At 40.2% G+C, this 23,988-nt stretch overlaps 1 protein-coding gene across 3 annotated transcripts in view; it reads left to right on the top strand.

Moving 5' to 3' along the window:
- The window catches only part of QTMAN (queuosine-tRNA mannosyltransferase), a 382,528-nt gene that overhangs the window by 302,255 nt on the left and 56,285 nt on the right, over positions 1-23,988 (top strand). For all 3 annotated transcript variants that reach the window (XM_037027769.1, XM_037027768.1, XM_037027770.1), the window contains one exon: positions 20,645-20,977. In XM_037027769.1, coding sequence (XP_036883664.1) covers positions 20,645-20,977 — 333 coding nt within the window. The remainder of the gene's footprint in view (positions 1-20,644; positions 20,978-23,988) is intronic.

The following is a 23,988-nucleotide window of genomic DNA, read 5'->3' as shown; positions in this document are numbered from 1 at the left end:
ATGTCACAGCGTGTAGTCCGTCAAAGCAGTGTTTTGTTGATCTTGGTAACAACAAATTCAATATAACTGATAATAGTGCATAGCAGGTCTTCATTCTCTTTCCTGTTAATGTGACAGTCACTCTTTAATAAAACCTTATTTTGTATACTATTTTCAATGTAGATCAGAATTGAAGAGCTGAGTTTGCTTAAGGAATAGCTGAGCTGTTTATACTTTTATATTCTTCCATCAAGAAATAATTACCCTTCAACCAACCTTACCTCTTTGTACTTCGTATATGCCAACCACTTAGATAAAACCCATTCAAACGCGCAAACCGCACATCAGTGTACAGTCAGGACCCAGGACAGTGTATAGTAGCATATGCATAACCCTCTCCACTTCCTCACACCAAGGCATTTATTCAGCAAGTACATGATGGGCATCTACTGTGGGCCATAAACCTGGGAGTCAAGAGTGTTGATTTTGCTCAATTACTTACTATGGGGAAATAAAGAATAAGATTGGTTTTAACTTCAGTTCTATAAAATTGAAATGTTATTTCTGACTTAACCAAGACGATATTATAGTAAGACTTGGATGTCCCATTGGCTTGTTGTCTGTAATTCTCTGTTGGAATACACCTACACATGGACTGGTTTTACGTGGCCTTTGGCAGTGTGCCCAGGGCCGTCTGACTGTTCCTGATCTGTACGCCAGTTCTACAAGAATCTGGTTTCTGACGCTTAGGAATCAGTTGTACCCTGCCATAGGTGACTGTGCTTTTAAATAGGTATAAATAGGGCGTGTATGGATAATTCAGTTGGCCTCTGTGATACTTTAAAATAGCAATGCCAACAAGATGTGGAATCTCAATACAAGTCAATTATGGAATAATTACATTTTTAAGATTACAAGAAAGTTTTTGTTTGTTTTATATGAGAATGCCACTGAGAAGTTACTTTTCCTAGGACATTTACTATATGGTTAAAGGTCTACAGTTTCCCCTTGTATCTCACTTAGTATTTAAAGAGATATTAATACATCTCCGTGATTATGATCCTTAATAATATTAGTACAAACTGTGAATGGATATATGAGGGGGGACCCTACAAAAAACAGGAATTGTCTTCTGGAGGGTGGGCCCCTTGTAGTACAGGCTTCCCCTGCTAAGTGAGTGTTCTAGGAACCAGTCTGTATCAGTGTACCATCTGGTGGTGTTGTGAGAGGCCGTGTTANATTACATTTTTAAGATTACAAGAAAGTTTTTGTTTGTTTTATATGAGAATGCCACTGAGAAGTTACTTTTCCTAGGACATTTACTATATGGTTAAAGGTCTACAGTTTCCCCTTGTATCTCACTTAGTATTTAAAGGATTATAAGACAGAAACCTGTACTTGAACAAGAATTAAATAAAAATTATATTTAAAAAAAAGAGATATTAATACATCTCCGTGATTATGATCCTTAATAATATTAGTACAAACTGTGAATGGATATATGAGGGGGGACCCTACAAAGAACAGGAATTGTCTTCTGGAGGGTGGGCCCCTTGTAGTACAGGCTTCCCCTGCTAAGTGAGTGTTCTAGGAACCAGTCTGTATCAGTGTACCATCTGGTGTTGTTGTGAGAGGCCGTGTTAGGGTTCAATGAATTTTTTTAAAGACCCTTTCAACACACTTGCCCATTTCATGATGGGTGATTTACAAGTGCATTTGCCCACACTGTGCTGAGTGTTCAGCAGTTTTTGACCAAAACTGGCATGACCCCCATGCCCCACCCTTCCTGTTCACCCAGTCTCTCCCTGAGGAACTCTTTTGTTTCCCTGGATGAAAAAGTCCTCAGAGGGAAACATGTTGCTGATGTGGAAGAGGGAATATAAAAACAACAGAAGCACTAAAGTGCATCAAAATTGACGAGTTCAAAAATTATTTTTAGCAGTGGAAAAAGCATCTCAATAGGTGTATTGCATCACATGGAGAGTACTTTGAAAGTGACTGAAATTTAAACATGTAAGAATAAATACACAATTTTTTAATAAATAAATTCCATTTTTGGAAGGCTCCCCCTCATATGAGTCTCTACTGAAAGTATTTGCCATATTCATGAACCCACTGTTCAAAGAAAGGATATTTGGGGGTGGAAATTTAACAAAATAAAAATAAAAAATTTCTTTGCAAATAATGTTTAACATCAAAATACTGTGCAGCATGTCCTGAAAGTTGACCTTAGCTTGTTGTGATCTTTAAACAACCAGCATACATCTCTTTAAAAAGCTTACAGGAGGTAAATCCAACCACACATTAAAATGTCTGATTGTTTTCTATTTTTTTTCCTCTAACAGCAGCAATTTGAGTTTGAGAGAGCACTCTATAAATGCTTGCTGGTGGCTCAATAGTAAGTAAATATCTAGAATTTAGGAAGCTGATGACATTTTTTTTTAACGAAAAGTAAAACTTGGGTACAACCCTTTTTCTCTTGCCTTGTTCTTGTGAATCTGGAGGTCTCCCCAGGAATAATGATCAGTTCCTAAATGTGGACTAACCATCATTCCTGCCTCTCCTCAAAATCTTCTCTTCTGATGTTTTCTGTCTGGTATCTGTTCCAGTTTAGCACATTGGAAAACAATGGAACATTGCCTCACAATCTGAAAACTTACTGTAAGATTAGATGTTTAAGGACTTTAGACGCTCAAATTTCTGTATAGAGAAGACAGAGTGGGTTTTTAAAACAATGAAAAGCATAAAATAAATTGAAAACATGAGAATAGGAAAATACACTATAAAANCCAGGAATAATGATCAGTTCCTAAATGTGGACTAACCATCATTCCTGCCTCTCCTCAGAATCTTCTCTTCTGATGTTTTCTGTCTGGTATCTGTTCCAGTTTAGCACATTGGAAAACAATGGAACATTGCCTCACAATCTGAAAACTTACTGTAAGATTATATGTTTAAGGACTTTAGATGCTCAAATTTCTGTATAGAGAAGACAGAGTGGGTTTTTAAAACAGTGAAAAGCATAAAATAAATTGAAAACATGAGAATAGGAAAATACACTATAAAATTACAAATAGAATTTTTATATATTTCTTAAAATTAACTCAGTGGATATGTTAAGTATTAGACATTTGCGAAGACAGAATTGGTGACCTAGAAATTAGATCTTAAAAAATAAGAAAAATAAAACACATGTCTAATAGGAGTTCCAGAAGGAAATATTAGAAAAAATATTAGAGGCAATATTCAGAGACATTTGGGCAAAAAAAAAATCAGGAATGATGAAAATCATGAATTCTCAAAGTAATACATCTATTTAGTCTTAAAAGGTCAGAGAGTACAAGTCTATAATACAAAGGAAAATCCCCTTTTCCAGTCCTACTAACCTCTAAGTTCCTTCTTCCCCATCAGAGGCTACCACTAACAAAACTCTTAATTGTTTCTTATTTTGCTATTTCTTGATTTGTTAAATAGGAAATACCATCACTCTGTTGACTCCCTGCCAGTGGGAGTGATGGTTTAGCTGCATCTGTCACACAGGCGCATGCATGTGTGCACGTACAACCCTGTCCCTCCAGCACGGCCGCATCTCCCCTCTTAGTTCATCACAGATTCTGTGTTTCTAGCATTGTTGCTACATAAAAACTGCTCCCTGCTGAGCAGCATTGTATTCTGCAATTAGGTTTCCTTTCCTGAATAACTCTTCACTGTTTCTTTTTTTTTTTTTTTGAAAAGATTTAATCTTTATTTTAGAACAACTACAAGTCTTACTCCTTCCAATAAAAGCAGCTGCAAAGGCGCTGTGGACAGGAAGTGAGGAGGTCCTGTGTTTGAACCTTGTCTTATGGTTGTTACAAAGTCCTTTTTTTTTTTAGTATAAACTTTCTTTTTTTTAATTTAATTATTTTTCAAGTACAGTTTTCTGTCTATTACTCCCATCCCAGCCCACCCCCATCCTATGTTCCCCCCTCCTTCCTATTTCCACCCTTCTTAGTTGTTGTTCATGTATCCTTTATATATGTTCCTCTAAATCCCTCCCCTATTTCCCCTGAAATTCCTTCTCCTCTGCCCTCTGGTCACTGTCAGCCTGTTCTCTGTTTCAGTGTCTTTGCTTGCTTGTTTGTTTTGTTGTTTAGCTTCCTGTTAAAGGTGAGATCATATGGTATTTGTCCTTCAACATCTGGCTTATTTCACTCAGTATAATACTTTCCAGTTCCATCCATGTTGTTGCAAAAGGTAGGAGCTCCTTCTTTCTTTCTGCTGCATAGAATTCCATCCTGTATATGTACCATAGTTTTTTAATCCATTCTTTTACTGAAGGGCACCTAGGTTGCTTCCAACTCTTGGCTATTGTAAATTGTGCTGCCATGAACATTGGGGTGCATAGGTTCTTTGGGATTGGTGTTTTAGGGTTCTTATGATACAATCCTAGCAGTGGAATTGCTGGGTCAAAAGGTAGGTCCAATTTTAGTTTTCTGAGAAAATTCCATACTGTTTTCCATAATGGTTGTACCAGTCTACAACCCCACCAACAGTGGACCAGAGTCCCCCTTTCCCCACACACTCTCCAACATTTGTTTTTTATTGCTTTGTTTATGATAGCCATTCTCACCAGTGTAAAGTGGTATCTCATTGTAGTTTTAATTTGCATCTCTCTGATAGCAAGTGATATTGAGCATCTCTTCATGTCTCTCTGGATCCTCTGTATGTCCTCCTTGCAGAAGTGTCTGTTCAAGTCCTTTCCCCATTTTTTAATTGGGTTAGTTGTTTTCTTAGATGGAACCATAAACAACCCCGAATAGCAACTGCAATGTTGAGAAAGAAGAACAAAATAGGAAGGATCACAATACCTGATATCAAACTGTATTACAAGGCCACTGTAATCAAAACAGCCTGGTACTGGCATAAAAACAGGCACATAGACCAATGGAACAGAACAGAGAACCCAGAAATAAACCCAACTCTCTATAGTCAATTAATATTCGACAAAGGGGGCAGTAACATAAAATGGGGTAAAGATAGCCTCTTCAACAAATGGTGTTGGGAGAACTGGACAGCTACATGCAAAAAAATGAAACTCGAGCACCAACTTACACCATACACCAAAATAAATTCAAGGTGGATAAAAGACTTAAATATAAGCTGTGACACCATTAAAGTCCTAGAGGAGAACATTGGCAGGAAAATATCAGATATTTCACGCAGCAACATTTTTACTGATATGTCCCCTATAGCAAGAAATATAAAGGAAAGAATAAACAAATGGGATCTCATCAAAATAAAAAGTTTGTGCGGCTAAAGAAAACAGCATTAAAATAAAAAGACAACCAACTGTATGAGAAAACATATTTGCCAGTGATACCTCAGACAAAGGTTTAATCTCCAAAATATACAAAGAATTCACTTTTTCTTTTTTAAATATATTTTATTGATTATACCACTACAGTTGTTCCATTCCCCCCCTTCATTCCCCTCCACCTGCACACCCCCTCCCCCACCATTCCTCCCCTTTAGTTTATGACCACGTGTCTCAAGTTCTTTAGATTCTATATTTCCCCCACTATTCTTGCCCTCCCCCCTATCTATTTTCTACCTACCATCTATGCTATTTTCTGTACCTTCTCCCCCCTTCTCCTCCTCCCTCTCCCCTGTTGCTAACCCTCCATGTGTTCTTCATTTCTATGGTTCCACTCCTGATCTAGCTGTCCTCTTGGTTTGCTTTTGTTTTAGGTGTGGTTGTTAATAACTGTGAGTTTGCTGTCCTTCCACTGCTAATATTTTTCATCTTCTTTTTCTTATATAAGTCCCTTTAGCATTTCATATAATAAGGGCTTGGTGATGATGAACTCCTTGAACTTGACCTTATCTGAGAAGCACTTTATCTGTCCTTCCATTCTAAATGAAAGTTTTGCTGGATAAAGCAATCTTGGCTGTAGGTCTTTGGATTTCATGACTTGGAATACTTCTTTCCAGCCCCTTCTTGCCTGTAAGGTCTCTTTTGAGAAATCCGCTGACAGTCTGATGGGTACTCCTTTGTAGGTGACTGTCCCCTTATCCCTTGCTGCTTCTAGGATTCTCTCCTTCATTTTAGTCTTGGCTAATGTAATTATGATGTGCCTTGGTGTGTTCCTTCTTGGGTCCAACTTCTTTGGGACTCTCTGAGCTTCCTGGATTTCCTGGAAGTCTATTTCCTTTGCCAGACTGGGGAAGTTCTCCTTTATTATTTGTTCAAATACGTTTTCCACTTGTGGCTGTTTCTTTCCCCCTTCTGGTACCCCTATAATCCGGATGTTGGAACGTTTAAAGATGTCCTGGAGGTTCCTAAGCCTCTCCTCATTTTTTTGAATTCTCATTTCTTCATTCCTTTCTGGTTGGATGTTTTGTTCTTCCTTCTGGTCCATTCCATTGATTTGAGTCCCAGTTTCCTTTCCATCACTATTTGTTTCCTGGACATCTCCCTTCATTTCAATTAGTTTAGCCTTCATATGTTCCTCTAATTTGTGACTATAATCAACCAGTTCTGTGAGCATCCTGATAAACAGTGTCTTGAACTGTGCTTCTGAGAGGCTGGCAATCTCTTGGTCACTGAGAGTTATCGGCTCTGGGACTTTGAGTTCTTCTTGCACCATCTTTGGGGCTGTTCGTGCTTGTTACGTATCAGGATCAGAGCCCTAGGTGTTCACCAGAGCAGGGCAACTCAGTCGCTGGGTTGTGACGCTGTATGTGGGAGCGGGGCCAAAGAGGAGCAATGGCGTCTCATCTGCCGCCTCCCACCGCCTCCGCCACAGGTGCCGCAGCTGCCACCGTCACCTGGGCCCATGCGTTTCATCCCACTGCAAGTGAGTGTGCCACCGCCGTCAGCCCTCGCCTCCTGGGGCCTGCGTGGTCCGTCTCACTGTGTGCGAATGTGCGACTGCGGTCAGTCTGCCCCACACCCTGACTGAGTCCGGGCTACTTGCGGGCCTAGGTCGGGGGATCTGTCCTGCCTGACCCAGCTCCACTGCTGTCTCCGCCCCTCTTACCATCCCAGTTGAATGGTTAGTTGTTGTCAGACTTCTGTATAATTCAATTTTCTGTCTTTGGCTGTGTCTTTGTTCTCCAAACCTTTGTTGTATTCAAACTTGGTTGTGGGAGAAGGCACAGTGTTTCCACCTATGCCTCCATCTTGGTGAAAGTCCAGAATTCACTTTTTCATGAAGGTAACTATTGCGTTGGTTTTATTTGCTTGGTTTCTGTATTACTATGGCAAATTCATTCTCAAGTTCTGTCACTAATTCATCTTTTTGATTCAGCCAGCCACGTCAGGAAATACAAGATTTTCATTTTTTTTTTCCTTGGACACCTCCACCCTGGAGGTCTCGATTCTCTTGCTTCTGTTTGTTTTGGTTGCTTTCTGTGCCCTTGAGTCAACTATTCCCTGAATTCCATGTCCTTCTCTTTTTTTGTATTGCTTTCTCACTTCAGTGGGGGTATATCCACCAGTATCTCCTCAAAATATGTACGTGGGAGCTAAACTTTCTTAAGACCTTGCATGTCTGAAAACATTTGATTTGACGTTTGATCAATATCTGACTGAGTTTTGAGCTCTTTGAAAATCATTTTTCTCATAACTCGGAGGTAGTAGTGGTACATTGTTTTCTGCTGTGGAACTCCTATTGAGAACTCTGATTCCAGTCCTTTTCTGATCCGTGACGCATGACTCCCTGTGTTTGTCGTCCCAAAAGTTATTAGATTTTCTTTTTTACCACTGGTGTTCTGAACTTCTATAATGATTCTACTTGGATGGGATTTTGTGTCATTCTTGTGTTGGACACTTATTTCCTTCAGTACAAAGTATTGTCGTGTATTTCTTTGACTTTTCTCCTCCATGATTTTCTCAATATTCACTTTTCTTCAGTTCCTTTTAGTCAATATGAACCTTCAATTGGCCTAATTGTGCTCTCTTCTCTCATTTTTCTATTTCTATTTTCATAAGATTTTGTATTCTGCTTTCTTTAAGATTTTCTTAACTTTATCTTTCAAGTCTTCTATTGATATTTTTAATCTGTGGCATTTTTATTTGCAAACACTCTTTTTTATTCTTGAACGTCCTTTCTTATTGCATCCTATTTTTCCCACCATGTATGCAGAATCTTATTTTATCAGTGTGGCTATTATAGGATTTTTATTTTATGTTTTCAACTCTCCATGTTGTCTCAGTGCTTCCAAGTTCCTTTTTTATACTTGTTTGCTGTGTTATATTTATTGTGTGTTAAAAGTTTTCCTCAAATGTCTGGCATTCTAGCTCTCCATTGACTTTCTGAGAGAGAGACAGTCAGAACTTTCCAGACAGGGCCTGTTGACCAGTGGCCTTTCTCACAGGCGGAGAAAGCGGGGATTCCTCGTTTTGTTTTGGCCTTCCCACTGTCCATGTCACTAGGCCAGTGCAGCTTGTTTCCAGAGAGGCTCCTGTAATCTTCTGGAAGGGGAATCTCCAGCCGTCTGGGAGCCAAATGGGGAAGGGCGCTGAGAGGTCTCACCCATCAACGGACATACTTTCACCCAGTTTCCCTTGCCCTTGGCTTTGGCCTCACTTGGTCTCTGTAGTTCAGCCCCTCTAGTGAAGAAGCCACCTTTCTGATGTTGAGGTGGGAGGTGGACGGAGAGGGGAGATAACTACCTGATTGCATAGACTTGGGGAGGTTATCAGAAGGTTTGAGTTCACTTTGTATAGAACTGCTACCAGTTCTGTTTTTAGTTCTGCTCTGCAAATGCACCTCCAGAGGCACCTGGTGTGTTCGATTCCTGAGCCTTTTGGAGTTTCTCTGCAGCAAAGGCGCCGCTGCTTCTTGGCTGACACCATGTGCACAAGTGAAATCACCTGCACTTAGAGACGCTGTCTTCTCTCTGCTCAAACAACACTCATACATCTGCTTTCTATCTTCTGAAATTGAGTTGACATTTCTTTTCTATTGTCATCTTTCTCAATTTTTCTCTTTGTTTTTGAGAGCCTCTGCCTTTTTAAGATCCCCATACCATTGTTTTAAAAAGCAGGGGGTGTTTAAAATTGGCATTCGGTCTGCCGTGTTTTCCCCAATCCATTCTTCACCCTGCAGTCAGTGTTTATTCAGACCCAATCTGACTATAAACTTCAAAATGGCCCCAAACCTCTTCACTTAGGTTATTAAGGGCTGCAAGCCTCCCCTGCTTATTTCTTGGGCCTTATTTTTAATGCCCACCCTTTCATTCACTCCTGTGACCACCTTGTTAGTATTTTGCTTTTTGCCCCCGGACCGTGTTTTCTCCGTAGGCCCTTTGCACATGCCATGCTCTGAAGCACCCTCTCTCTCCCATACCTGGCTGGCTTCTAAGCATCACTGAGGTCTCAGCTGACAGATCGCCTTCTCTAGAGAGCCTTCCTTGGCACGCATGCCTCTCCAGGTCTGGGTTCTCATAGTCATGATGCCCGTTCTTCCTGGATCCAGCATCCACTCCGCTGTTTCATCCGGGCATCCATTTTCCTGGCACGTAGCAGGCACTGCAGTTTTTCTCGACTGGTGAATGAGTGTTTTTTTCCTCTGAACCTTTTTCACTAAGGATTTTGGTCAAGTATTTCAGACTTTTCTTTGCCTTCAAGCCTTGGTTATATTCTATTAATAACCCAGCAATTTACTCATCGGTTACATGTTTACTCCCCTTTTTCAAAACTTAGAAATTGTAGAAAGTATAAAAACTCAAGGTAGAAGTATAGTACACTCACATGGTACACGTAGGCTTTATTTCAAACATAAAGTTAAGAAAATTATATCTTGTAATATCAATTTGGAAGAGGGTTAATTTCTGTGGGTCAAAAATTAGGCAGCAATAGAATCAGAACTTGAGTGAATTATTACTTAGCACTATAGCATTTAATGTGGGAATACATAAAGTGAGGGTTGTGCTGGAAGATGCATTTGCTGGAAATTTTGATTTATTCAGGTTGTGGATGGGCAAATGAAAAGGGGAAAAAAAGGACTGGATTTTTTATGCCCATCTGTTCATGCTTCAGAGACCTGAAAACTGATGTTTTAAATTTCCTGGTTTTACTTTCTTGGTTTATGCAGCTTTAAGAAGGGAAAAGATGGGACCACTCAGAAAAAAACGAAGGAGTAAAAGGAAACATGAAGAAAAGTGAAAGGTAGAAAAAAAGTACTGTAGGAAGCAAGTAATATAACGGGCAGAATATATATTTTTGATTCATAACGTTGGACATTTTTGTAATTAATGTGCCTCTAGGCATGAGTACAAACTTTTGATTAGTAAACAAATGAAAATATGGTAACATATTAAAATGCCTGCCTTAAATCTGAAAGTTCAGGGCAGCCCAGTGTGAGTACAGAGGACCAAGGGGACTAGAGCAGGGTTTTCAGAAAATTCTTTGTATGTAACACTTCTGAGAAGTAAGTGAAAAATTAATGGAGAGCTACCGTATATCTTGAAAGAGTTAAGAAAAATATATGTTTAAGAAGGTGTGGGTCTCCGGTTTATAAAATAGGCTTAACTGGGGAAAGGTCAGTGCAGTCTCAGCCGAGAGTTTTTAGAATGTCGAGTTATTCCTTAGTAACAATGACAACATAATCATGATGATCTCCACCATTGCCATCAATATTCAAAAATAACACTATTTACAAGCTCTTACCATTTGCCGAGCAGCGTGAAAAACGTAATTTTGCAAAGCTGCATTAGCATTATCTCCATTTTGCAGGTGAGGTAACTAAGACCTTTTCCCTTGGTCAGCTAATGTGATAGGGCCCTGAATTTGAAAGCAGGCAACATGCTGAGAGCCCTGCTTGACCCAGAATGCCATTTTGCCCCTTAGTAATAATTGTAAGATAATCAGTAAGTTTTATTAGATGTTTTAATCCTATTCTTCTAAGAGAAATCTAGGAATAGCCTCATTCTTGTTGAATAGATAAGAAAACCCAGGTTTAAAGAGATTAATGACTTTATTCACAACCAGGCAAAATTTTTCAGAAAATTCCTTTTATACAATTCAGTTCTCTATTTTTAACTTTCATATTTAATTTAAAGAAGTAACCTTTTGTTTCACAGGAAGACTCACAAATATTGTCTCCTTCTTATTCCCTGCAGTCTCTTATCGTGTCTGCTAGTCAGCTCTCTCTTTCATCATATTCCCCTGCCACTCTCTGTCAACACAGAAACTTCACACGTGGTGGTGGTGACCCTTTCTGCTTTTTCCACAACAGCATCCAATTGTCTTAGTCTTCTCAGGCTGCCATGGTATTAATCATACTGGAGACTGGGTGGTGTGAACAACAGAAATGGATTTTCTCACAGTTCTGGAGGCTGGAACTGAGATCAGGGTGCCACTGCGGTTGGGTCTCAGTAGGGTTCTCCTCCTGGCTTGCAGATGGCTGCCTTCTGGCTGCATCCTTACATGTGGTGGTGGGAAAGGAGGTAGGGAAGGAGAGAGAAAGAAAGATCTCTTCCTCTTCTTATAAGGCCACGGGCCTATCAGATTGTAGCCCAATCCTTCTGACTACACTTAACCCTAGCTACCTCCTAAAGACCCTGTCTATCTCCAGACATGGTGGTTAGGGCTCATGCAGTACAAAGATGTCAAGCTCTGAAGGACACCCTCCAGTGGGAAACACGGTCATAGGGGAGTTCTTCTATTTGTTTGGAAAGACAAAAGTGATTCTTTCTTTCATACTGGCAAATTTTCCATTATGCTTTCAACCTCCAAATACTGGTTTCAAAACAAAAAAATCACAAAACAGAGGACATAATTAGAGATTTTTTTTTAGAGTTTCCTTCAATGCTTTTTGGTCCTGTAGAAGACCTGGGATTCCCAGCGTAGTGGGACCATTTCCTTACCACCGAGGTACATATCTTTATAAAGCAGCTCGGTGAGTTGTGTAAACAACTACTACCACTACTTACTTGAAAGAGATTACTTCAGTATCACGTTTGGGAACTTTTTCCTTTTTTATGTAGTATCATTAAATTAAGTGAGGTGAATGGATGAAGGTTTAGATACTTCACCTCTGAGCTATTAATGAAACAAATGAAGAGCAAGTTATTAAGTTTGAATTTAAAATTATATCATTTTAGTAATGGGATCAGTAAACACAGTTTAGTTTAAAGATAATATGAATAATTTACAATTTGGGGGGCTAAGAGACCAAGATAAGTCAGTATGAAATGTTACTATATACTCACTAAAGGCTTTGTAAATACAGACATAACCTCTTACAGATAGACAGAGCTTAAATATTTGTTGAATGACTATTTGCTGACTGGTTTAACCCAGTGACTCATTTCTTGACGAACTTGAGAATGCCAAGTTCCCCAAGATGGTCTTGGGAATAACTCCATGAGTGTGGGTATTACATGAAGAAGCAGGGGAATGGCAGCTTACTTAGATTTACTCAGGTTCCCTGCACATCATTACCAACACATGTTCTCTCTTTTAATCCCTTGATAAATTTGCAAAGCACGATATAGTGTCCCATTTTGTAGATTAGGGAACTGAAGTTCAGAGAAACTAAGTGAGTCGAGGAACTTCACATGCACAGGAAGTAGCAGTGCAACCCTGTGCACCAGCACAGCCTGGATTCTCCCTGTACACCATTCCCATTCCTTGGGTGGATTTACTCACGTTGCTTCACAGAGATTTCTCTCCACCTATTCTCCCAAAGTAATCCCTCCCATAGGCTTACTGTGGTGCCCTAAAGGTATATTTGAGCATGGAAGGTGATTAATACAACATTGTGGGAGTTTGAGATTAGTTTCCAACAAGACCAACAAGGGAGAGATGATTTAGGACTGGATGAAAATGGGGCTTACTCCCAGTATGGGGTGCAAAGAGGTGCTTGGCCAGGGGTGGGGGTGCAGGGGGGTGGGGAATCAGAAAGTGAGATGAGGATCAGTGGGTAGAGAGCACTTAAGGTGGGGGTAGGGAAATTAAGATGATTTCTTTGCAGTTTAGCCTACGACTTTGCTAGCCGTGTTGAATTACTGTAGTAAACCTTGTAGAAACCAGAGGGGTTTGCTGCTCTTATAGATCTCTCTTTTTGGAGGAGTGGAGAGCTTGAGAAGTCAGTATACTACATCTGTTCACAAGAACAGCTCTGGGTCTGATAAACATTTGTTCTTTCAACATACAGGGTAGCTTTTCTTACTCTCATACATTTGTAAGGACCTTAACTTTTACGTAGGGAAGAGTATGTTAAAGGTTTATAAAAGGACTTTATAAAATTGCACAAGACAAAATGCTCATACTGGTTTGCAATTAAATTAGCAATGTATACAATCTAACACTTTGAAATCAGGAGAGAATGGGAAAGTAAAATGTAATTATTTAAGTTAAATAGTGCTAATCACATAAACTATGTTGTTAGAAGAGGCCATGCAACCATATGGTATAAATTAGGTAAATGGAAAGTGTTTGCTTTTCAGAAACGATTTTTAGAAATAATGATGGGAAATAAATAAAAAGGAATAGGCTCATCGAAATAGAGCCATCTTTTCCTATGACAGCCATGGGTAACCCCAACTATTTAAGATACAAGGGAAGGAAATGATGGGCTTTACACTGGCGAGAGGAGAAACCGAGCTTCTCTTAAGGGCAGCCTTAAGGAGAAGGTGCTGTCTTCATCAAGCATGGCATCTCTGGGAGCAGACATGGCTAACGAGGCCAGCCTGATGGTCACAAAGTTGCTTTTACTTTGGGCGTGCATTTCTCAGGCTACCAAGTAAGTTTGCTTGTTCATTTTAACTGCAGCAAGTTTCTGGGGATCCTGTTTTCCCATCTTGTCACAAAACAGATTCTCTGTGGTCCGAGCAAGACGGTCCTGCCCAGTATCCTCTCCCAGACTGCTGTCAATATTTCATGTTGGCTTTTCATGTTTGCACCATGGGAAGTGAAATTTGGTTCAGGCCCCAAATGCTGAAGGTCTAAAGGACGCGGCCCAACCAGCCGCAGTGGTGTTGCATTGCTGTTCTCGCAAAGCAGTTGTGCTTTGTGCTTGTGGATTGTGGTGAACTTGTCTGTGATTCGAGTTTGTTCAAATAATGTCCTGCCGGGGATTCCTTGTCAGAACAGCCTTCATAGATACGTGCTGTTGATTTGATGAGTGTTAGCCCTTAGCCATCCCCAGGAAAGAGGAGCAACCACCCTCCAACCAACCACCAAGAGTCAGTCTTTCTGTTCAGTGCTGTGGTCTCCAAACATCTAGTCTTAATTATGGTGGCTCTTTTTGCTTGTGATTCCTTTATTTAGTGAAGACAGTATGGCAAGAAGTACAGGGCGGGTTGTATTTATCCACATGAGAACACTAGATCTGGATTTCTACTCTTAAATTTTATAGGTTTGTATAGATTTGTATAAATCTGCTTACCATATAAGTGATGTATTGGACACATGTGGACTGGCATGACTTTTTAATTATCTTGGATATTTGCTTATGTGGCTAAATGCTAAAAATGTTAATTTTGTAATTAATTTCCAACACATTGTTTGGAAACAATGAATAGTTTTTGTTATAAATCACCCAAGAACTTAGATCACTGAACTGTGTGGATGTCATCCCAGTTGGTTTTGGAAAAGTTACTTATCTTTCATTCCGATTCCCTTTCTCTTCAATTCTCAATATGTTTTCTATCCAGGAATTCACAGAAATTGCTGTGATGAAAGGGAATGGTATTTTTTTCTGCTGTCATCCATATTAGCCTTGAACCATATTGTCTTCTGTCATTTGTTTGTACAGATTCTGATTTTTTTCAAACTTCCTTTGGTCTGCTGATGGGTGGCCTTGGTGTATGGCCTTCGGTTTGGGCTTTCATTGTTTTCTCATGTGCACGCACTTTGCCATTCCTTCTGCTGTTGCTGAAATGTTAAATGCGCCTCCGCTCATGTGGCGCCTGTGCTCTTCAGACTCAGCTAGGGCTGCATGTCTCCCAGGGTCTTAGACGGCGTCTCATAGTGTTTCCCAAAGTGCCTGTAGTTGAATATTCATTCTTAAGGTACCTCCTTGGGTTAGCTGGGTGGGGGTGGGGGTTCCTTGTCCCATTAGGTGTCAAGTTCGGGGAACAATAAACACAATGTTCCTATCACATTTATAGGTGCTCAATAAATAGCTATTAAATGAGCAAAGGAATGACTGAGTGAACATGTGTATAGTACACACTAGCATGTGCTATGGGAAGTTCGATGAAGAAATGTTTAACTTTGTTTACCCGAGCATTTTCCACAGTTTTTTTTTTCTCATAAAACCTTCTCCAATGTAACACCTCCATGTGTCCCACGGAACTAGCATTGCACAAAACACACCTTGTCAAACCCTGACCTAAAGGATACAACACAGCAGGCATACTGCTCTCCCTCCCCAGCCCTGAGCTCTAGGCTGAACTTGGCCAACCCCCTCTCCTCTGCAGACCAATCTCCTTATTCTGGGTGCTCATGCTACCCTCTTTCTTCACTGGACCTAATTTGGAATCATCTTTGATCAGCTGTACTTTCTTTGCATCATTATTTTTCATGTTGTCTTCCAAATCTGATTTGAGAAGCAAAACTATTTATAGTCTCTCTCTTGAGGACTTTATCTGTAGGTATCATTTAAAAGACACTGTAAGTTGAACTCACTATAATAAGTTACTGAAATCTCTCAAAAAGATGTTTGTAAGCAGTATATACCACCATGACGTACATTTCAGCCATGACATTCTCCTCCACAACAGATGAATCAATATCAATGTCTTAAATTTAATTGACTTACTTTGTATTAAAGTCTTCCTCTTGACTACCTCTGTTAGTCAACTAAATAGACTCTAGCCTTTCAATGTCAGCAGAAATAACCAGGGTACCTACAGCATTTCCTATATTTACCATCAGTCTTAACAGCCTTTAATGCTTCTCTCAAATCTAGTCTATTCCTGACTAATCTGAATAAGGCCATTGGTCCTTCCTATAGGTTCAGCTCTAGGTTTGTTTGTTTAGATGTGGGGGTTGGGGAAGCGATCACATTTAGGTCTAGAACATACTTAGGCAGCTGTGCCTTTCAAGATAGTTCAGCACATATTAGGGTTTTGTGACAGTGGCTCCAGAGCCACTTTCAGGGACAGAGGTGAGAGGAAAGGTGCACGTTTGAAAGGAGAATATGCAGTCAGTAGACCCGACTTCGATTTCACACCTTGACCAGTGGTTGGGAAAAAGTTGGGGTGGGGTCCCACGGCCAGTAACAGATTGGAAGCGATTACAATAATCAGAATATTTCTGAAAGTAGACACAGGTTCTGATAGAGCTTCTGAGAGACTCGGAAACAGGTCAAGATTTTTTATGAGTAATGGGGGCAGTGGCATTTCTTTAAGAAAAAAATCGGAGATTGTTAAATAGTAAACTGGGTATACGCTGTGAAAGGCGGCTCACTGGTTTTCTTTCAACTCTTTTTTTCCTCTCGCTCCTTACCTCAGGACCTCTCCTCTCCTCATTAGCACCTCCGCCAGAGCTGGGGCAGAGGAAGAGATGGGAGGTGTTCAGACATGTGCCTATTTGCATAGTCACTTCATTACGTTAACGCCAGGACAGCAAAGTCCGTCCAGTTCTGTAGAAAAGCCAGTTTCCCCCCATCAGTAACTTATTATTTTCTCTTTTAGCATCGTATGGTTTATTGCCAAGCTTCTCTTAACTGTACATTACAAATAGTGTCTGATTAAGAATGTTCTGGATGGGTTAATTAGTGTGGTGACTATTATTAAGCAAACTGCTTGTTAGTATTATGCCTATTTGATCTTGGTATTGATGTGAAGTAATCGACCATAGAGCTACATTTAGAAAAGCTGGAATAAAGTTTTTTGATTTCTATTATGGCAATAAATTGTTTATATTAAACATGTCTATGAAAATAAGAGCTTCGTGGCACAGAGAATCAGTGGACTTTGTGAGGAATGGTAGATGAGGATTGTTTTATTTTGTTTTGTCCTCTTTTTAAAGAAATATTAATAATACATTTGTTCAGTTGCTTCAAGACCAATTCTGCTGAAACGAATTAGTAAAAAATTGTTTTAGCTTACTACTTCAGAGCTTATGAAAACTGAGGTGATTTTAACTTTCGTTACCTAAAGAACGTATTTCTTTTTAGATTTAGCTAATTGCTTAAATACTTCTCTGGGTAACAATTAATTCTATATAAATAAGGCTATTAACAACATGAGGAGATATTGTAAACAAGGCAAGTGTAACATGTAACCACCTTCTTTCAAAGCCTGGACTATTATCTGTATTATTATTGGTATTTTGTCCAGCCCTATGATTTCCTAGCCATAGCATTTCCACAGGGAGTTTATTCCATGAGCTAATAAATTATACAATCAGGGAGTTTTTCTTGAAATTCAGCTTAAATTTTCCCATTCTTAATTTCATCTCATTACTCCTAGTTATACCCCCTTGTAGCAGGCTAAACAATTAGGCTCTTTCCTTGGAGACTCCTATTATGTACCCCTCTCATGTCACTTAGCCCAGCTATTCATATTTAGGTCCTTTAATCTGTCCTCATCAATCAATTCTTCCATTGCCTTAATCGTTATTATTGCTCTTCTAAGAGCTCTCTAATTTTCAAACATGCACAGTTATCAGGTGACCCAGATGAAGCCGGCATTTGCGCGTGACCCATCCCCTCCGACTTGGTGCCGTCCTTCCCTGCGTAGCCCTCTGTCCTGACAAAGTGGCATTGGTTTACTGGTGGTCCCTTCAACACAGGCTCTTGTCCAACCCCACAGGGTCCAAATCATGTTCTCCATGTGTCCTACGGGCATTCAAGTTTATTTTTCTGTTTTCTCTTTTATTAAGTAAAATTTTTATTTTTATTTTTATCTTTGCTTGTAATTTTTCCTTTGCCATTCAGTCGCCTTTTACCCCCTGCCCGCACAGTCACCACACCATTGTCCACATCCATGAGTCCTTTTTCAATTTCATAACATTCTCAGGCTGCGTTTTGGGTTACTGTTCATACAGGTGTTCTGTGTTGCCACCACCTACCATGTCAGCCTGTGCTGACGTGACATTCTCTCCCTCCTGGAGAACAGGTAGGAAACACGTTGAGTAAAAGCAGGCCGAGCACCTGGCCCACAGCTGAATTCCCCATCAGTTTCCGGCTCCCACTGTTTCCCGTCTCTAATGTGCAAGTTTGCTCACGTGCTGGACAATGGGAATGGATTTTACGAGTAAGGGAGGCCATGATACCATTTTCTAAAGTGAAGATAGGTTGTTTTACTGCCCACCATTTTTTAAAATTGTGAATTCTTCATACACTAAATTTGTAATTCTGTTAAAATCCTTTCTAAGCTTCCCTGGCATTTCTTATCTGACTTAAACCAATAGGTTACTTCACATGTTTTATTGTTGTTTTGCAGATATGTACAGATGTCCCTTCTCTCTCCATTTATTATATTTATTTAGAAGAAGTTGAAGATACTATTATACTCATTTTTTTTTTACTTTTTGTGTTGATCAATAGAAATTTGATCATTGATTTTTAGTTCCTTAGATTCTCTTCGATATGTTGAATTTGTATCACGATGAAAGTTGGGTAGATCCCTTCAATGTTTTGGACCTGTGAGTTCTGAAACCGTAACCTGTATATACCCAAGTTTCTTTCCATTGTAAATCAAAAAGTAGTTATTTTATTAGGGCATACGAAGGGGGTTAGCACCATTTTTTTAGTTTCCTCTATCTATGTATATTTACCTATTTGTTTCTTGGTTAGGGGGCTCCTTATCCATTCAGGTGATTTTTCTCAAAAGGCTTTATGAAACAAGCACAGACACCCCCAACCCCCACAAATAAGCGTTTTGATGCTGGAACGTACACAGCGTATTACAGCCAGGCTTTGTTTCCAGCTCACAGGGGAACCCCCACCATTCCTTACTGTTGCTCAGCAGCCCCTGCTTTCAGAACTAGCAAACAAATGCCTTGTGCCCCTCTCCAAAGTGCCGGTTCTGACCTCTCAGCCCACTTCTTTAACTCCACCTCCACCCACCTCTCTTGAAAAAGGTGTCCTCCGAATGCTTTGGTGACACATCTTAGATTCCACACACTTCCACCTGAAACTTTTTCACTTCCTTTTTCTCTCCTTCCCTCAGCATTGTGAAAAACCTAGGTTTACTTCTCTTTTATAAGGCCCAACTTCCCCCCACCCCAACAAAACCCTTCAGTTATTCCACACACAGTGTGTCATTTTTCTGCTTTCACCTTGTAAGACTTTTGTTTCATTCACATCCTGCTTCCTTCCCTAGCAGGTATCCCCGAGTGAACCCCCAGGTGGATACCCCTGTGTACACAGACCCTATTAAAAAGAATCCACCTTGCCATCTGTGCTCTTCTCCTCTCTCCTGCTCTTTCTCTGCCACCCGCAGTCCCCCACCCCTCAGCCACTGTGCACACACCCTCACCTCCAGCCTGGCCTCTGCCTACTCCCTCCATAGGAACTGCCCTTGGAGTAGCCAGTGATCTAGGTAACAAGGCCAAAAATAGCTTTTGTTTCTGGTACTGTAGCACCTCTACAGTTTTACACCCCCTTTTTCACATTTCAAGATGTTGATAATTTTTGACACATCCTTTTGGGGCTCTTAATTCACTTCAATTGTATGATACTACCATCTCAGATTTGCTTTCTGCTCTTCCAGATATTCCTTACTGCTCTCCTTCCACAGTTCTTCTCCCTCGCCTACCTCTGAAATGCCTGCACTCTCCATTTCTTTGCTTATTCAACAGTGCAAGGAAGAGGCCCAGCCTCTGGGTGGGTCAGGGACTCAGCTGGCCCAGGCTGCCTCTCTAGACCCCAGGACCTGCGCCAGCCTCTTGGGGCTGCAGGTCATCCCCTGAAGAGTTCATGTTCTTTCACACCCCTTTCCTTTGATCGCGCTGTCCCCTCGGTCAAGAAATCCCGCCTCTCTGCCATCCTGAATTCTTCAGTTAAAACTCTGTTTAAGGCTTGACTGATTCCTCTGTAAGAATTTCTCTAGCTCTCAGTTTTAAAAGTCAGAGTGTTTGTCCTTCATTTACTGTGTTCCCCCACCAGTGAGCTGGTCGTTCCCACCCGTCTCCCACTCTCTCTTTCCGAGCACTGCTGGTTGGCTGCCCAGTATTTGGTGAAACCCTTGACTTCGTTTTCTGCAGGTGCTTCTACAATCAGTAACAAAATATACTTCACAAAATATTAACAAGGTCTTTTAATGAGAAGTATGTACGGGTGCCCAGGTATACAGAGAAGTCATGTGAGCAGAAATGCCCAATTTAATCAAGAAAGTTTCCAGCATTTCTATAGGAGAATGAAATAAGCTTGAAAATAGGCCCTGGGGCACGTGGCGAACAGCGCACTGGAGCTCCAGAAAGATACATGAGGGAAGAGTGAGAAACCGTCATTCTCCTCTCGTGCTTTATACATGCAGTACAGGGTTGTAGCCACGGAAAGTCTTGGGAAACTATTTAATGACAGCCAGGTCCAATTTCACACTTCTGAACTTTCTCTCTGTAGCTGCGACTTTTTGCTCTCTTTCTAGAGTTTTTGTTACATCCTCATTTTTTTTTTCTGTTTCATCCATCATCATCATATCCTTACAGAAAGGTAAAGGGTGTATGTTAAATAGTATCTTCACTGAAAGAGTATTGCACTTCTTTTTGTCACAGATTCGTGCCCAAGCATAAAATGGCCCATTCACAAAAGATTCTCGGCCTCCGAGGAGACAGCAGTGCTGCTTCATCCACGGCCCTTCCTCTTCCGCCGGAGCGGGGAAGTTCTGGGAATATGTTGGATAATGTTGAGTCACAGTCTGGGCCCTGTGACGCTGCACAACCAGAAAACCTGGGTAGCTCATTAACGCAGGAGTCATACTTGAAAATGTGCAACTCATTAGATAATTCAAGCATTTGTCCTGGAGAGCAGAAGCAAAATCTGTATGACATTTCCAGTGAAGCTGATGATCAACAAAGACCATTGCACATTGTCTGGCCTCACAGGTGGTAAGTTTAAGACACACCCATTTAGGAAGAGTTACCGAACTGTTAATAGGAGATATATTCTGGGGATTGCCTCAGTAATTTGTTGTTGCTGTAGTTTAAGCAAAAGGTCATTTTAGTGTCATGGTGATGTGACTCAATGTCTTTGTAGAAATAGTTGTGCACTTTGACTAAACTTGCACTTTTGAATTACAGGTCATTATTGCAGTGATTTGTTCAACTAACAGTAATTAGGCACTTGTAGGAAATCAGATCTTGTTCAAGAAGTTTCAAAGTATAACAATAGGATTTTATATATACTGTTATCACTAAACTTTCACATGTACACATTGCCTAAGCAGTATTACCATTAGAACAAAAACAATTTCCAATATTTACTAATTTGACCAGTTTCACATGGGTGCCTTTGTATCGCTTGTCATAATTTGTATCAGTACATAGGAAACTATTTTCCTTCTCCCAAATGCCTCTGTATTGTGCTAAGCAAGATACTTCCTAGGAGAATCTTATCTAAATGGAAGAAAATCAACTAAAACAGATCATTGCACCAAATATAAACTCATACACTTAACCTGGCTCTTGTAAATTAGGATTTGAAGAGGTAAAATGTCCTGATAATCTTCTGGTATTAGGCATGAACGTTTTAATCTAGTTTTTATTCCTCCCAGTTAGTTTAATCTGCGTGTGGCCTGATTAGAGTTCCGTTCCTCCACAGATTGTGGTCTCTTTATTGCAGAGATGCTGGGCTGATCATTAGGTCTGATTTTTCTGAAAGCAACTGTTTACAGGTGAAGCAATGCCGGCCCCGCAAAGCGCCTTTGCCGGGGATTTGACTTCCAGCACATCAGAACTCCAGAAGCCCTCCCAGTTGATCTGCAGCATCTGGTACCTAAAGGGATTTTCCTCTTTGACTCTGAATGTATGAACCTAAAATTCAGAGACTGAAAGTTAATGTGGGATGCGGTTTTGGATTTGTCTATTCCACTTCATACTTCCGGTATAGCCTTTTTAAGGGATTAGCGTTTTTAAATCATGTGTTACTTAGGATGTGGCAGTGTTCAGTATTCTTTTATGTTATTTTAAAATGCCATAGGTCTAGATGAGATCGACCTATCTCAAGGTAAAATAGATGTCATCATCTACTCTCTTCTGAAAAGCTTTTTCTTTCATTCTGCTAACCTTTGGTTGTCTCTGAACTATAATATTTATCACAGGAAAATCAGTTCTACAAAGTTCGGTCCCGGGTTATCCTAAAAATGCTAAATTAAATACTCTGTAGACTCCTATTGTAAAGCAGCGTCCTGTGCTGGGGGAAGAGTGAGAAACACGTTAGCTAATAGGTTGCACAAAATAAGGCAGAGCTATGTTAATAAAATTAACAATATTAAATTGAATAATTCCCTCTCTTCCTTTGTCTATTTTTGCTTTAATTTAATTTAATTGCCTAAAGTTAGTTGCTTAAAGAGATGCAGCATTGTGTTTGTGCACATTCTTATTGTTAAAGCTAAATTATTTTTAATTTGGAGAAGAGGGGGAAAAAAGCCGCATCAGCAAGAGTAAATGCCAAAATATAAAAGTAACACATTCATCCTTACGGGTAATATAGTAGAACATTGGAAACTTGGAGGTTGCCAGACACATAGCTAACATTAGGGCTAATTTTGAAAATCTAGCGTGCAGTCAATTTTACTGATGCCTGGGGACATACAAGGTAGAAGCTGACAAGAGAACTAATTTTGTTTGGGTTATTTACTGCTATGCATCATCCGCGGGTTCCCGCCTGACACACAGCTCTAGGAAGGGGGATATTATCACACACTAAAAATTTATGTTGACATTCGATATTTGTTCAATATGTCAGCAGTATTACTTTCATAATCAAAAGAGTACGAAAAAGAGAAAAGAAAAGCACTTTATGCTCATATAGATATATCTTTTTAATAACAGTCTATAAGGTTAATATAGTTTACCTTTGAGAGTATACAATGAAAACAAGCAGGGTTAGGAGGGGAAATGACAGAAAGCATCAGCCCGAGCTGTTTGTTTGCCATTACCTAAGCGAGCCATGTCAGCTCTCTGGCCCGCGTCTGATAGCTATTTGTTGTACAGAGAGCACAGCATAAAAAAAAAATATCAAACTCTTAATACTATTGTGTGCCCATAACCATCTGTCACTGCTAGCCTGGAGATGAGAGGAAGATTACGAGGAATAAACACTGAGCCGCCGAGCATTGGTAAAGCCTTCGGGCAAAAAACTCTTGTGGGGACATCAAAGACATTCTAATTCCGAGGCAGTCAAGGATTACAGTGTGTAACCTGTGCTGACAACAGATAAATGACTGGCAATATTGTGCCAGAGCTGTGGGTCCTGCGTGGAGTACTGATGATGATGATGATGATGTTATCTTGCAGAATGGACTCTGCTGGGATAATTTTATGATAAAACACTTTTTTCAAATGCCACTGGGTCTAGGCAGACATTTACTAGCTACAGGGATAGCAATCAGTTTCTTCAAAATTTACTGTTCTAAGCCCATTAGAGTTCCAGCGCAGCAAGACTCTTCGGTGAAAATCTCAAATGCCTATATTTTCTTTAGGAGAGGGTATGCAAATGTTGTGAGCTGAACTCCTACCCTTTAGTGGTAGATGCTTTATCATCTGATTTATGTAAATTTGCTCATAAAAATACAGTTTATTTTTAATTGGTGAATCTGAATTAGAGAATTAAGATTCTGGTTCAGCGTACATCAAACGTCCCCAGTTACAAGCACACATTTATTTAGACCTCTGATCACATGGGTAGAAATCATGTAATTGACCAGTCCATAAGAGCTGTATTGTAAAGAAAACCCTGGTTTCCGCTAAAATGACCGAGGTGTATTCATATCCAGCCTTCTGAGTTGGAGCCTCCCCCATAACCTTGTGCTGCGCATGTTCTTGTCAGTATTATGATCTACTTAAACTACCTGCTTGGGGGTGCACTGTCTTTGGGATTGACCCCCGGAAGCTCTTCA

This window comes from Sturnira hondurensis, unplaced genomic scaffold, assembly GCF_014824575.4.
Source record: "Sturnira hondurensis isolate 20B ecotype Veracruz unplaced genomic scaffold, ASM1482457v3 Scaffold0019428, whole genome shotgun sequence".
NCBI classification, from domain to species: domain Eukaryota; kingdom Metazoa; phylum Chordata; class Mammalia; order Chiroptera; family Phyllostomidae; genus Sturnira; species Sturnira hondurensis.
This window is presented reverse-complemented; position numbering and strand designations above follow the sequence as displayed.